Below are 15,422 nucleotides of genomic sequence, written 5' to 3' on the forward strand. Positions count from 1 at the left end.
GCCTTTAAGAGTTAGTGCACCAATAGATAACAAATTTCTTTTGAGGTCAGGAACATACCTTACATCTCTAATGACTCTTTCTGATCCATCATGCATTTTGATCAGCACTGAGCCAATTCCTGCAATCTTGCAGGCCTTGTTATCTCCCAACAAGACTGAGCCATTGTCTTGATCCTTAAAGCTGCAAAAGAAATGTTTGTTAGGTGTCATATGAAAAGAACAACTTGAATCTAAGATCCACTCATCACTAGTGGCTTGACATGATGCAACTAAAGCATCTGCAGATTCATAACCATCAAGAACACAACCAGCATCACCATAATCCTTTTTCTTTTCCCTGTCAAGCTTTGCTTTGAGGGCCATGCACTCATCTCTGAAATGACCTTCCTTCTTGCAATAATAGATTGTTTTCCTGCCTTTGAATTTGTGCTGGAACTCGGTTTAGGTCTTTGACCACTGCTATTTCCCTTAGAGTGATTACCCTTACTGTTTGTCTTGTGATTTCCACCTTTGTTTTCCCTTGTACCAGGTTTGCCTTTCACAAACATTCCCTCACCATTGCTGTCCATTCTTTCCTCTGATTTCTTTTGAATCTCTTTTGAATTCAGAGCAACCTTGACCTCTGACATTGTCAAGGTATCCTTCCCATAAAGAATGGTATCCACAAAATGTTCATAACATTTTGGTAAGGAACTTAACAACAGAATCCCTTGATCTTCATCTTCAATTTTTACACCAATGTTGCTGAGATCCAAGATGATTTTGTTGAATTCATCAAGATGCTTTCGAAGATCCTTTGAATCCTCCATCTTCAAGGTGTACAGCTTCTTCTTTAGATAAAGTTTGTTGGCTAAAGACTTTTTCAAGTAAATTGATGCAAGTTTTTCCCACAAACTTATTGCTGTAACTTCATCAGAGACTTCTCTGAGTACCTCATCTCCCAAACTCAGAAGTATGGCACTATGTGCCTTGGTTTCAATTTCTTTGATCTTCTTTTTGTCATCTTCAAGTTCCTTTAACTCCTCTTTGTCTATGGCTTGATATATCCCTTGCTGGACCAACAAAGCCTTCATTTTGATTCTCCATAATCCAAAATCATTAGTCCATGTGAACTTGTCAACCTCATATCGTGCGGAAGCCATTGTTGAACAAGAATCTTGATCTTGCTTGAAGTTCTTGACTGATTCTTGGAAGATTGCGAACCTGGTGCTCTGATACCACTTGTTGTGAAATGCTCAGTGCCAAGAACAACAGAAACAAAAACAAAGAGAGATCACAGCATTAAAACTTAATCTCAAAAGTATGTAAATCAAGACAAAAACATGGATAAATTAAAACAAACATAAAACAGTAAAGAAGAGTAGAGATTACGTGGTTCGAACAAGGATAACAAAGTATTATCTTGCCTACTCCACGGCCAGAAACAGCCCTTAAGGGCCTTGAGATCTTTATTGCAAATTCAACCAAGATGTTACACCAATCTGAATCTGTCTTTGACAGATTTGAACACTCAAAAGAAGCTGTGCTTCTATTACAGAAAAGCTCACATGGGAGGATTAGATCAGACACACTAATCTCTCCTTACAACCCTCAAAGTTTCTCTCTCAAACTTTTCTTCTCTCTAAACAGTGGTGTTTTCAACTCTCTCTAAACTTGGTTGTTGTATTTCTCTCTTGCTCGATAGGATAGGAAGTTATTTATAGACTTAGCCTAAGTTTGATGTCCAAGACTGTCATAACAGAATGTTAGTTAATTCTGTTATGACACTATCCATAAAGACTTGACCAAGCTAGGAATAAGGTGAGCACATAATAGGATTAGATAAAATGTGAAGCCAAACACAACACACATCAATAATAACAAAATTCTTTCCATACACTTGCCCTTCGCCTTTTTCCATGTTAAGCATTTGACAATGGATAAAGGCGATTAATATTTCGTTAATTCTACCTCTCTTCTGTGTTCCTCTTCTCGTTCTTACACGTGTACGAATTCCTGTCAAGCATTTATTACCAGTCCCATCTTTCAAATTCTAAGTCAATCATGCAGGAAAAGTTTTCTTTCTCCCATAACTGCCATGCCTTTTAATCTTCTTTCTCTCTTCTCAAGTTTCTGCATTTTTCCACAAATCGTTATTCCCGATTGCCATTTAGTTCTCATTCTTTCATCTTGCCCAAATTTGACTAAGAGTTTTATGCTCCCTTCTTTCTTTTGCCACAAATATCTTTTTCTCTCTAGTAATCGTTCCTTCATGGCTTCAAAACATTCTAGCAAGACTTCATCTAAGGCATCGTCTTCATCTTCGGTCGTCAATCCTACCAAGAGCCCCAAAACCCTTACTGAAAAATATGACGAAGTGTGTCGAATTAGAATGCAAGTGCACCCTCCCTTCTAGCATTACTATCTATCGTTTAACTGAGGAAGAGCTCAAGAAATGGCTCTTCAAAGACATTTGCACCCTTGGTGAAATCGTTATTGGGCCCAAACATCTGAAATTGATCCAATTTTCGATTCCTCCCCTTTTGATTCATCTGTTAGTGATTACCCAGATTGATTTGATGCAGCTCATCCCAAATGCCATTCAATCAGTATGTGGTGCTGCTATGACCAAGCCTCTTTACAAAACCTCCATCTCTGTTCACGAAATTTGCTCATGCTTATCTCACACTCTACACAATCAAACTCAGGATGATCGCTCATTCAACACTTACTACCTTACTCCCCAGAGGAAACACTTTATGTTCAAAGATCATGCGATGACTAATAAACATTGGAATGAGCTTCCTTTTGGGGTCGGGGGAGACTGGTACCTCCCATATGTGCCCAATGACATCTTCGCTTTGCCGCGGTTTTCCAGAAAGGTTAGTTGCTATTCCTTTTATTGTTCTTTACATGCATGCTTTGTTGTCGCTTTTCTTTACACCTTGGTTTTTTTTTTGGCCAGAAATTCAATGGCTTCAAACGTTGCATGGTCTTCGTAGCGCGAGTCCCAAATCCATTTTCTCAAAATCATTCTTGACCACAAGGATGTGTTTACTACCATTGGGCGCTTGTTCAAGAGTCGTCTTAAGAGCTACATGTCAAGACTCGGTTTCCCCCACACTATTGATTTCCATGCTACTTTCCCCTTTGTTGGACGCGACAACCAAGTGGAACAACAATATTATGATAAGTATCTGGCGTGTGTATCATTTTATACCGTCGGCCTCAATTTTTCCCACTATGCCCCATTTCCTCTTAATGAGATTTCAACACTTTAGGGCATGATTTTAACTGGTTCTGTGCAGTTTGTAGATGCTCAAGAAGCGAGCTCTAATTTTTAGGACAATTATGATGCTGATCCTGCTCAGAGCACTCACTCCCCTTCATGATCTTTCTCATTAGATGATCATCCCGACCTCACATTGGCTTCTACATCTCTCAACAGTTTAGTGATCACCCCATCCAGCGCTGATCCCTCTCTTGCATTTGTGTCAAGTGATGCTGCTCATTCAGATGTTGCGGAGTTCACAGTTTCCCCATCGCCCACCGGACTAAAAGTAAAACTCTTGCTCAGAGAGATAAAGGCACTAAGAATTCAGGCTCCAAACTGGGCAAAACCAAACAGTCTTCCAAATCATCTGCTCATACTGAACCATCAGAACTTCCTCCTACCCTTAAACGTATAACACTCCCTCCTATTTCCAAGAATAAGGATGGATTGTCCCCTTCTGCTTCTTCCACGGGCTCTTTACCCCCTACTCTTACTAATTCTCCATCTTCAAAACTACCGCCTTTGGCATCTCTTCTTCCACGCTCTGACCAAGAAAGGAGAGTTAATCCCGAACTCCATGACGTGCTCTTCAGAGCTAGAAATATCACTGCCCCATTCACGGGGTCGAGTTCTCTTCGTCCTTCTCCCACAAATGGAATTTCCACTTCCTTACCAAATTCAAGCTCTATTCCTTCATCAGATTCTGTCATAGTTTCTACAACAGTTGCCCCACGGGCTCACCTTCCATTGAATTTGATCCTCCAATTATTGAATCAACTTCTCTGCCACTTAGTGGCATCCAAACTCTGAATATTTCTGCTCCCCTTGTCGATCGTGTTGATCCTTGTCGCCATGTCTTACCAGTTTCTGCAGAATGTTCCACCCCACTGAATGCTCTTGAGCAACACTTGGGTTCTGTTTTACTTGGCACCCCTAATTTTTCTGCACTCACTACAAGTGAGAGTCTTGGGGTTCTAAACATGGATGATTTCCAATATTTTCAGCTTTCACAAGATTTCCCTGATGTTTATGGTTCCTTCAACACTAACACGGTTGTTTACGAACCATCACTTCCCATGGTGTCTACTGCTCAGCTTTCTGAAGAAGTTGCTCTAGCCTCAATACAAGTTAGCATGGCCACTGCTGCTTCTTCTGACCTTGCCCTTCCTGTTAGCTCTATTGTGTGCACTACCAATGATGTTCCAATCACTGGCGTTAGCATTCCTCCCCCAAGTGTATCAACTGTGCAAAGCAAAGTTGATGCAATTGTGAATCTGATTGGCCTGAGCAAAGAGCATAGCAAGAATGTTCAGTCTTCTATACAGTCAATTGTGGCAAGGGCAGAGGAAATTCTGTCCTGCAGTTCTTTTGATGAGGAAAAAGTTCTAGAGTTGTCTCCAATGCAAGTCGCGACTTCTACGGTTCGAATGTGGAGTTCGCTATCTCCCTCTTTTGTCGCTAAACAACTAGAAGTGCACCTTACTATGGTAAAGTTGTATTCATTTTAATTTCTCATTAACAATTAGATGAATTGCACAATCTGTCGCGATCTAGTTAGTTTTCTAATTTTATTAATAGTTCAGACCAAATTTTATCAAGAGCTGCACAAGTCGCATGCTGATGATGACCTGTCTATTTTTCATCAACGTTATGATATGGATATTAAGCTGCACAGATCTGCCCGGAGGACCATGCTAGACTGTGTCAGCAATAGTAGAACGACTTTATTCAAGACGCAGAACAGGCTGAAGCGAGCTGAAGAGAACAAAATTTTGAAGCGACCCAAACTATCTACTCTGAACTCAAAAGTAAATGCCAAGAGTTGGATGCAAAGTTAGTATCTAACAGTGACTGGCAGAGGAAATACGATGAACTTTCTACAAAGGATGACAAGATTAAGTCAGAAGTTGAAAAGACAAAGGAAGCTCACAAAATTATCGTTAAAATTCTGCTTGAAGCTTGCAAAGAGAAAGAGCAGTTACGCGATAGCCTACAGTCTGCTAAATTCGTTCTTCAAGAGGAAGTAGATGTACTACGATCAGAAGCTAGGTTAGCCAAAGTAACGCTCGAAAGCAAAGACAAATGTTGCAAATCTACTTTGGCTGATTTGGAAAAGTCTCATAAAGAAGCTGATCGCCTTCGCTCTGATCATGCAGCGGAAGTATCACGCTTGAATAACAAAATGGCACAACTTACTTCGATAGTCCAAAATCTGGGAAATGTAATCGCTTTTATCCTATTATAATTGCTTGTTAACTTTAATATGATCTTTCTTATTCATTACAAATTAGATGGACTTATTCGTTGACTTATTTACACAGAAACTATAAATGAGTCAGTAAGATTGCATAGAGGCTTTGATTTTGGATAGATACTGTGCTTAACAGAAAATGAGCATTATGGGTCGAACGGATGTAGCCTACTACTTGGAATGCTTAATCCAATGTGATACCCAAAGTCTGAAAGATAAACATGACTTCCTGGAAGGATATTTTGACGATCATGGGTTGACGGTGGGCCAGTACAACGCTGATACACACATAGAAAAGATTGGTGATCTCGAGATCTACTACCCCAACGAGCATATCCAGGTGCTAAGGGAAGTTGGGGATCCAATTGGGCTTATTTATGATGCAGGTGGTTCAACATGCCAAGTTGGTGTTAGGATTAATGCTCTAAAAGCATGTAAAGTCATTTTATTGGTTTTAAATAAAAGTTTAATTTTATTATATTTGAATGTTATAATTATTGTTTGAATTAATTATATAATAATATCAACAAAATTCTCTATTCATTCATGAGAATATGATCTTGTATTAGTACGAGAGAATTAAGATCATATATAATGAATAAAATAGTCAGTAACATATTAAAGTAATGAATCTTTAATGAATGGTTACTAGTACGGTTTGCTAAGTATACGAGATGCAAGTAATCGAGATTCGGATTACTAATGTGGATAGACATCTTAGTAAATGTGTTGCATATAATAGAAATTATATATGAGAGGACTAATGATAATTAATTGTCTTTATAAACTTGTCGTTTGACGTAAAGATTTAATTCCTGTCATAATAGATGATCATTTGTAAATCAGTCTAAATCCTGAATATTCATGAACTCCTGTTTATGTTTATTGGATCTTTTAGTTTACTCGTTAAGGTCTTTTAGAATAATGAGGCTAGTGACTTTTATTTTGGAGATTCAATATCATGGATGGCTAGGAACATGAATTATAATATTGGAATCCATATTTTCCTTACGGATCGAATATTGGTTCCTTTAAGGGTTGATTCTGGAACTGAATAGTTATTGAGCTCAAATCTATAATTAGATTATAGATTAATTATTCGCTAGTAAATTAACGGTACTTAAGGATAAAGAAGTAATTAGAAGGGCAAAACGATAATTTTGACCAGCTCTAATTAACGAACCAATAGTGGAGGACAAAACTACATATACTGATTATATCATTAGACTACTAGAGAAAACTCTGTAAATATAATTCTATAAATACTTAGAGTTCAATTCCACATTTATAGTGGAGTAATCATGGAATTAATAAAGAAGATTATTAGATTAAAGAGTTTAATTAATAATCTGGTTTATTGGAACTTCGTATTATAGGTCCATGGTCCCTAGATTACCTCTGTCCTACACTGGCAAGGGTAAGGATGTCAAAAGAAAGATTTGTTAAGAGAAAGAACTAAATTGCAAAGGAATTAATTTTTCAGGGAAATGAAATAATTATTTGATAATTATGGATAATTGATTAATTGTGAATTAATTAATTATTTAACTATATAATTTTTATTTTGAAAAACTATAAGTTAGAATTAATATTAATCTTGTTTGAATTAATATAAAGAGAAATAATAATAAATATCTTATTTATAATATGATATTTATTTATTTAATTTAAAACTGATATTTTAAGATCATGTTAATTTTGAATTAACTGATATATATGTTGGAATAAATATCTTGTCTTAAAAGTTGATTAAATAAACAAATGAAAAAAAATTAGAGCAACCCTAATAGGGCTAGGCGACACACACTGTACAATACAATGTGTGGTGCCTAGCATCAGGGATTGTATCCCTGAGATTTGAATTTTAAATTTTGAATTTCAAATAAATTTTTTTAATCAGTTATTTAATTATTCTTTTTAAATAGATAATTAAATGAAAATATCTAATCCGTTTTAATTTGAACTATATTTTAATTAAATAAATATTATTTAATTAGATTAAATATCTTTATAAATATGATATACGTGATATTCAGAAAATGATGGATAATCAAACTCTCTCTCTCTCTAAAGCGATAGTTTTCTCTAAACTTGAAAAATATTCTAAACCTTCTCTCTGTCAAAAATCTCTAGATCTCATGTGTTGAGTACATCTAGGAAGTCACATAAATCAACCTTTTGAATCCTACGTGCCCACACACGTCCTTGTGTGTTTGAGGATTGGTTTGAAGATCAAGGTGTGAGATCTTAGAACACTGGATAGGAAGATCGTTGATTTATACAAAAAGACTCAAGGAAACTTGATAGGCTACAAGAGGTAATCCCTGATCTATTTGTATGTGATTTAATATTTATATATGCATATGATCCTGGCCGGTAGTAATATTTATTAAAAAGGGTCCATATATTCCGCTGCGTACCTTTGATTTGACCATTTAATACCAACAGGTGGAGCAATTGATGTAGCGAAGTTATCTGCATAAAGGGACATCACGGATTCAGCATTAGGAAACTTGCCCATGGATGTTGGAATGAGAGGTGAGGTCCAAACGGCGGAGGCGAGAAATGACCTGCACCAAGTTCCTGTTACCAGCAGTGCCCTTGAAGATTATACTAACGTTCCTCCCCCAGATGCATCAACATGTCAAAGGGATGATCATAGTTAGAATCAAATCCAGTTTTTGCAATCATTTCAACACTGTTATGTTTTTTTCTATTGTTTTTTAACAGAAGTAATATGTTTTTTTTTTAGATTACATTTTAGATAACTACTAACATATTTACTATATTTTACTTCACATTCTTTACTTAGCGTTGTTGTTCTTTGCGCTATTCTTTTTTTTTAGTCCCCTTCGACACGTATTCTTGCTATGATAGGACTCTACACATGCCTTTTAGAGCGTTTTCCCCTGGCAATACTCGTGACCAATATCGTTCCACATTCCTTCCTCTTTTTTCTTTTAAAACGACAAAAATGCACTAAGATGCGGATAATACACTGCCAGGATAAGCGCATTGACCATGGTAATCTTCACGTACGTTGAGCGGGATTTTCTATCGATATCACTAGCTCGCGTCTTCGCGGATCCTGCAATGCATGTTGAACAACTGTCTTCCATATTGCATCAGCAGTTTGCGTCACCAATTGGGTTCCAAATCTTTGTGGCATGCCCTTGCTGAATATCAACAGAGGAATGTTCCTCGACTTCTACCACTCGTGCATCGTCATAGACGCCGTTAACTTATTTTTCCAAACATGATATTCAATGCTACCACATTGTTCATTGATCTTTGTCCTTAAAAATTTATTTGCTTGCTAAATGTGTTTTTTTTTTTTGCTAACTAAGGCGTAAGATAATGCAATGTTTGCTCAGATTTAATGGTTTTATTTTTTCTCATCATTTCTTCCTTTCGCTTTTTGGTTCTTCTTTATTTTCATTGTACGACAAATATGACAACTTTTGCTTGACGTACCGCTAGATCGCAGAAAACCATGCTTTCACAAATTGAATCGTGCAATATCCTCTGTCTTTGCAAAACTATCTACGCCTGTTCATGTTCTGAGCTCATACCAACATTGAAAATTATCCATTAGTATACACCGTATGCTGTTAACTGCGCAGCAAGGAACACTCAAAACATTTATTTAGATCGATAAAGTGGTCAACCCATTTTGTTGCACACTCTTGCTGATTTATAGTTGCTTTTGGTTAACTTCATGTTGCCTGTCAATGCTCATCATTATATACTTAATCAGTAGTATAAATTTCATAAAACTTCCATTCATTAAATAAAAATACATTAAATAAAAATAATTAAAATTGATCACTCGATTAAGCACAAGTAATATCATTATTTACACAAATACATTTATCTCAACTAAGATGCGCATCCACGTCGATCTCTGCCACCCAAAATTTTCTTGCTTATTTTGACTCTGCTACCAAAACTTTTCTTCGTTTGGGAAATATGGGCTTAACCTCTTGTTCACTCTTCACAAGAAAAAGAGGGTGAGCCAGCATGACCGACTGACACTTGGGGTGTACTGGCTTTCAGCTGCTCCAAATGGGTAAACTGTTGAGTAGAGCTAAAAAATTACTAATTTCAACATTTTGGCTCCAACGCACAAAGATCGACCGTGCAGGGTGTATCAGTTGGCAACTATTACCAAATGGAACAACCATGAGGCTGAGCTGAGCCGATAGAGATTCCTCATTTTCATTCTGACACCCCATGAATGTTGTTTTTCAGATGACAGAGTCAATGAAGAGATCACTTTATGCATCCTCAACTTTCCATTCTTTTCATGCCTCGTTTGGATGCCATGCCCACTCTCCTATTGTGTAGATCTCCCCCCACTTGATTGCGGATCTCCTTACTGTTAGGAAAATATGTATTTGCCTCAATGGAAATATGTAAGATAATTACAACTCTAAACTAAATATTACAAATAAATATTATTGATTAAAAAGTGTTACAACTCTATGCAAAAATTACATGTAAATATAGAGAAAGAGGTAGAAGATGACAGAAATAGAAGATACAACTCTAAGACAAAAAGATACAAATAAACTAGAAGTAGTAGAATGAAAGATATAGATGAGATTACAACTCTAAAACAAAAGATACATATAAAAGAGTAAATATAGAATAATAGAATAAATGAAAAGCAATAGAATAAAAGAACAAGAATAAGAACAATGAACTAAGAACTCTCACTCACACAACCAAAGTGAAGAGTGTTGGGGATCACCAACTTGAACAAGGTTTGAAACCTTTGTCCAAAAGCTTATTTCCCCCTAACTCAAGCTCTAAGGGATCTCTCATAGATCTTGGAAATGCTTTCTGGAATAATCAAGCTTCAAGGTGTTTCTAGCCAAGTGCTCTAATGGATAGAAATGTTGTGTCTTATAAGTGAGCTATAGGTTCCTATTTATAAAGTTTAGAGACACCATTTGAATTTCAAATTCCACCAACCCCCATGGTTGTTACCAATGTTTAATTGGATTAATATGGAATTAAAAATGAGATTTGGGAGTTATTTGGGTTTTTTGAGCCGTTCAACAAAGATTGAAAAAAATGGTCAGTTTTTGGCTTATGGCTGCGGCCAGAGACATTAGTGGCCGCGGCCACTAGCCTCTATCCCATAGGCCGCGACCACCAACATTCAGTGGCCGCGGCCACCGACCATTTTCAGCACTAAAAAATGTGCTGTTTTTCCAAACGGTTCCAAACCCTCCCAAATGATTTTGTAACTCCCAAAACACATTATTGGGTTTAAAATCATATCTCTAACAGCCATATCACATATGGCTTTATGAAATTCATCTCAATATTGTGTAACAACAATTTTACACAATAAAGGGTAATATTTGGAAGTTACAAATTTGTAACACCAAATATGTTACATCATTTGGATATATCTCATATATCTAAATATTGTAACTCTCTATTATATGTTACAATATGTGACACACTTTGTCATATTTATTTAATCTAAAACATTATATTATAATATAATATAATATTATATTATATTATAAAATAATATAACATTCCCCCACTAGATTAAATAGTTATCTATTGTAACACTTATTTAATCAATCATTATATTTTGAAATATAACATATCCCCCACTTGATTAAATAAGAACTCTCTCTTATAGGAGTCATTGCTTTAGTGCATAAAGCAAAGTGTTTTTCAACTTGAACTTTACTATAGTGTAATTATCACAAAATTTGTCGAAAATTAGGTTGCACTAGGCATTGAACCATCTTTTCATGATAACAATTCGGTGATAACACACACACCTTTGCGATGTTCACTTGAGACCTCTATGTCTCGCTTTGCGCCGTTAATGGCCATGTGCACTTTCCATTCATGGACGTTCTTGAGAATACTCCCAATTCTCATGAGAGGCGGCACCACCCCTAGGTCCATATAGGTAGAATTCTTATAGTATTTCGTTACCAAAAATACTTGTCTTTACAAGACTGAATTCTATTAAAAAACCTTTCGGTTTTAACCCTCCACTTGGTAACACACAAGTACTCAATATCTCAGATGGGACTTGTTTTGAGTACAACTAATATTCACTTGATTAACTTGTTGTTACCTATTGAACCTAACACTAGTTGAATAACTAGAGTTAAGATAGGTTACCATCAATCGTGAATCTCTTTAGGGAGTTTAAGTCCCATCCCTCGAGATGATGCAACCACTAAATCCCTCGTTAGTGGCTTAGTGAAAGGATCCGCCAGATTTTCACTTATTCTCACATAGGATATTGAGATGACTCCTCTTTGAATCAATTCTCTTACATATCCATGTCTTAGACTAATGTGTCTAGACTTCCCATTATACACTCCGCTGTATGCTCTAGCCAATGTCGCTTGGCTATCACAATGTATCGATATAGTAGATACATTCTCTTTGATTAGGGGAATCTCTATCAACAGATCCCATAACCATTCGGCCTCTTTGCCGGTAGCAGCTAGAGCTATGAACTCTGCTTCCATAGTGGAATGAGATATACAGGTTTGTTTCTTGGAACCCCAAGAAATTGCACCTCCACCAAGTGAAAATACCCAACCAGTTGTGGACAAGTTGTCCCCAAGATTGGATATCCAACTTGCATCTATATATCCTTCTAATATCGAAGGAAATTTTGAGTAGTGAAGGCTTAGTCCTTTGGTTTTCTTGAGATAACCTAGGACTCTTCCAATTGCCTTCCAGTGATCCACACTTGGATTACTTGTAAACCTACTAAGTTTACTTACCGCAAATGCTATATCAGGTCTAGTACACTGGGCAGTGTACATTAGACTCCCTATAGCACTAGCGTACTCCAATTGAGCCACCGCTCTTCCTTCATTCTTCTCTAGTTTTACACTATGATCGAATGGAGTATTGGCATCTTTAACCTTGAGATGGTTAAATTTGATCAATACTTTCTCAACATAGTGGGCTTGCCCTAACGCAAAACCCCCACTATGTTTCTTTACTTTGATACCGAGTATGGTATCAACTTCTCCAAGATCTTTCATCTTGAAGGTTGATGATAGAAACCTCTTCGTTTCTTCTATCTCTTTCATGCTATTACTTAAAATAAGCATGTCATCCATGTATAAGCAAACAATGATCACATATCCCTTACAAGTTTGGAATACAAACATTTGTCTCCTTTGTTATGTCTAAACCCATTAGACACGATGGCTTGATCAAATTTCTCATGTCATTGCTTAGGAGCTTGTTTCAATCCATATAAGGATTTTACAAGTCTACAAAATTTATGTTCATATTTTGGTAGGACAACCCCATCGGGTTGTTCCATATAGACCTCCTCATTGAGGTCACCATTAAGGAATGCCATTTTGACATCCATTTGATGAACATACAAGTTGTGTATAGAAGCTAAAGCGAACAAAATTCTTATAGAAGTTGTTCTTGCAGCAAGCGCATAAGTATCGAAATAATCGATACCCTCTTTTTGCCTAAACCCTTTTGCTACTAATCTAGCTTTAAAGGCTTGGATAGTGTCGTCAGTGTGGTATTTTATCCTAAATACCCACTTACACCCAATTGGCTTAGACCCCGGTGGGAGGTCTACCAATTCCCAAGTGTTATTGGAAAGAATGGAATCCATCTCATCATTGATGGCTTCTTTCCAAAATGCACTATCTCTCGATTGCATAGCTTCTCTATAAGTCTTAGGTTCATCCTCAACGAGAAGTACAATAGGAATTTTCCTAATGACTTCCTCTCTATTTCCTTCTACCATGTAGAATGAAATTCGTTGAGAATCTATCTCATCCACTAATAGACTTTTATGATTTTTAAGCCTTTAACTTCTTCTAGGTTCAAAGGGTTGCTTTACATCCTTTTGAGAATTCTCCTCTTGAGAATCAACTTTGGATGTAGAAGCTTGAGAATTGTTCTCATATAACAAATTCTCCTTTAGAGATGTTGAAGCTTGAGAATTGTTGTCACATAACATATTCTCAAAAAATTCAACTTCTCTAGATTCAATCACAATATTAGACTCTAAGTCTAATAACCTATAAGCTTTACTGTTGTTGGCATAACCAACAAAAACACACTTTATGGCTCTTGAACCTAACTTTGTTCTATTAGGTTCGTTTATCTTGCAATATGCAAGACACCCCCACACTTTGAAGTACCCTATGTTGGGTTTTCTTCCTTTCCATAACTCATATGGAGATATCTCATTTTTCTTCATCGGTATTCAATTAAGAATGTGACAAGCGGTTAAAAGCCCTTCACCCCATAAGTTGAAGTTCAACTTAGAAAACACCAACATAGAATTTATCATCTCTAGATAAGTCCTATTTTTCCTTTCAGCAACACCATTGTGTTATGGTGTATAAGGTGCAGTGCACTCATGAATTATACCATTTTCTTCACAAAATGTATTGAATTCATTAGAGAAGTACTCTCCTCCTCTATCACTTCTTAGAACCTTAATCTTTTTATTTAGTTGATTTTCAACTTCTAATTTATACAATTTAAAAGCATCAAAAGTTTCATCTTTATGCTTTAAAAGGAACACATAGGTATATCTACTAAAAGCATCTATAAAAGTAAGAAAATACCTTTTACCACGTCTAGTTAAAACACCATTTAATTCACAAAGATCACTATGGATTATGTTGACCCTTGTTTTTGTCAATTGACATGGAGTCAAAATGCTTGATGTGGATAGATGTGTTGGAATGAATATAATGACAAAAACAATAAATAACACAAGAAATTATAGTGGTTCGGCCCCAGGAACTGGTAATGACCTACGTCCACTTAAGCTATTATTGATATGAGATCTCAAAGGAGTGATCAAAGAACTAGGGTTATCTGAGTTTCACAAACCTGAGAGGGATAAGCAATATAATCGTAATACAATAGCTTTAATTCTCTCGTAAGTGTATAACTTCAATTAACCAAAAGCAAAAAAAGTCCCTTCCTTGAGCTCTCTTTCTCTATTTATAGGCTCAAGGAGGATTACATGAATTTTTTGTAGATATTATCTCCTAATTAATCAGATAATCAGGAATCATTGGAGATAATCTCAGAATTAATTATGATTTCCACAAGATCATCTTGAAATATGCGGAGTGTACGACCATGCTGGTCGTAAGGAAAACTCAACTGCTACTCCAGGAGGATCTTACTAGTCGATGATCGAACAGAACTCTGCCAGGTGTCAGCCATGTGTTTAAAAACACCTGCCACGTCACCCGTGCCTATTTTTTGGATAACATTTGCCCCCCAAGTTTATTTATTATGACCAACAATAAATAAACTTTAAGGAAAACGACTCTTAGATTACCCCACCAGATCTGTCAGAGTAGTTCGTGCATCCTTGGGAAAAGTAACCTACCCCTATCTAATCACGGCTTTTCGGTTCCCAAGTAACCTATTGACGACTATCACCCTTCCCCATGCTTCGAAAAGGGGAAACTGATGATTAGTTCTTCTTTCATGCCACAGACAAAAATATATATAGACTTCTCAAAGCCTTCTTTTCCTTTTTACGCAAGTTATTTCTCTTTCAAGAAACCCTAAATCATAACCTTCCTTCTCCCTGAAGATCATCTTTCAGCATTTCAAGAACCAGTCGTCCGTTCGTCTACGCTTGAAACTCCTTCAAACCTCCACGATCTTTGCTTTGGTAAGTTTCAGAACCTTTCTACTCTTTATTTTTGCTGTGCATGCCTCTGTGAGTTAACTGTTAAGTTCTGGTGTTGTCTGTGTTCCTGGGTTGAGATGCATGAAAGTAGGGGATTTATCGAGTTATACTAGATATGATGATGTTTCTTTGCCATTTAGGAGTTACGAGTTAGTTTGATAACCGAGATCATAAATTTAGGACGTAAAACCGAAGTAAAAATTCAATTTTTATGC

General features: G+C 36.5%; 1 protein-coding gene across 2 annotated transcripts; it reads left to right on the top strand.

Annotated features, from left to right (window-relative positions):
• Positions 1 to 1,965: 1,965 nt before the first annotated feature.
• LOC133796422 (uncharacterized) lies at positions 1,966 to 6,051 on the top strand. Of its 2 annotated transcripts, XR_009875438.1 has the most exons (4): positions 1,966 to 2,861; positions 2,945 to 4,740; positions 4,837 to 5,474; positions 5,575 to 6,051. XR_009875438.1 is itself a non-coding variant. In XM_062233929.1 (3 exons), exons 2-3 carry the CDS (start codon positions 4,234 to 4,236, stop codon positions 5,089 to 5,091), a joined length of 762 nt encoding a protein of 253 aa, XP_062089913.1. In that variant the 5' UTR covers positions 1,966 to 2,861; positions 2,945 to 4,233; the 3' UTR covers positions 5,092 to 6,051. The 2 variants fall into 2 exon arrangements, 1 of the variants encoding a protein (XP_062089913.1); XM_062233929.1 differs by having other exon boundaries at positions 4,837 to 6,051.
• Positions 6,052 to 15,422: the final 9,371 nt, after the last annotated feature.

The sequence above is a fragment of the Humulus lupulus genome, chromosome 1 (genome assembly GCF_963169125.1).
Source record: "Humulus lupulus chromosome 1, drHumLupu1.1, whole genome shotgun sequence".
Classification (NCBI taxonomy): Eukaryota; Viridiplantae; Streptophyta; class Magnoliopsida; order Rosales; family Cannabaceae; genus Humulus; species Humulus lupulus.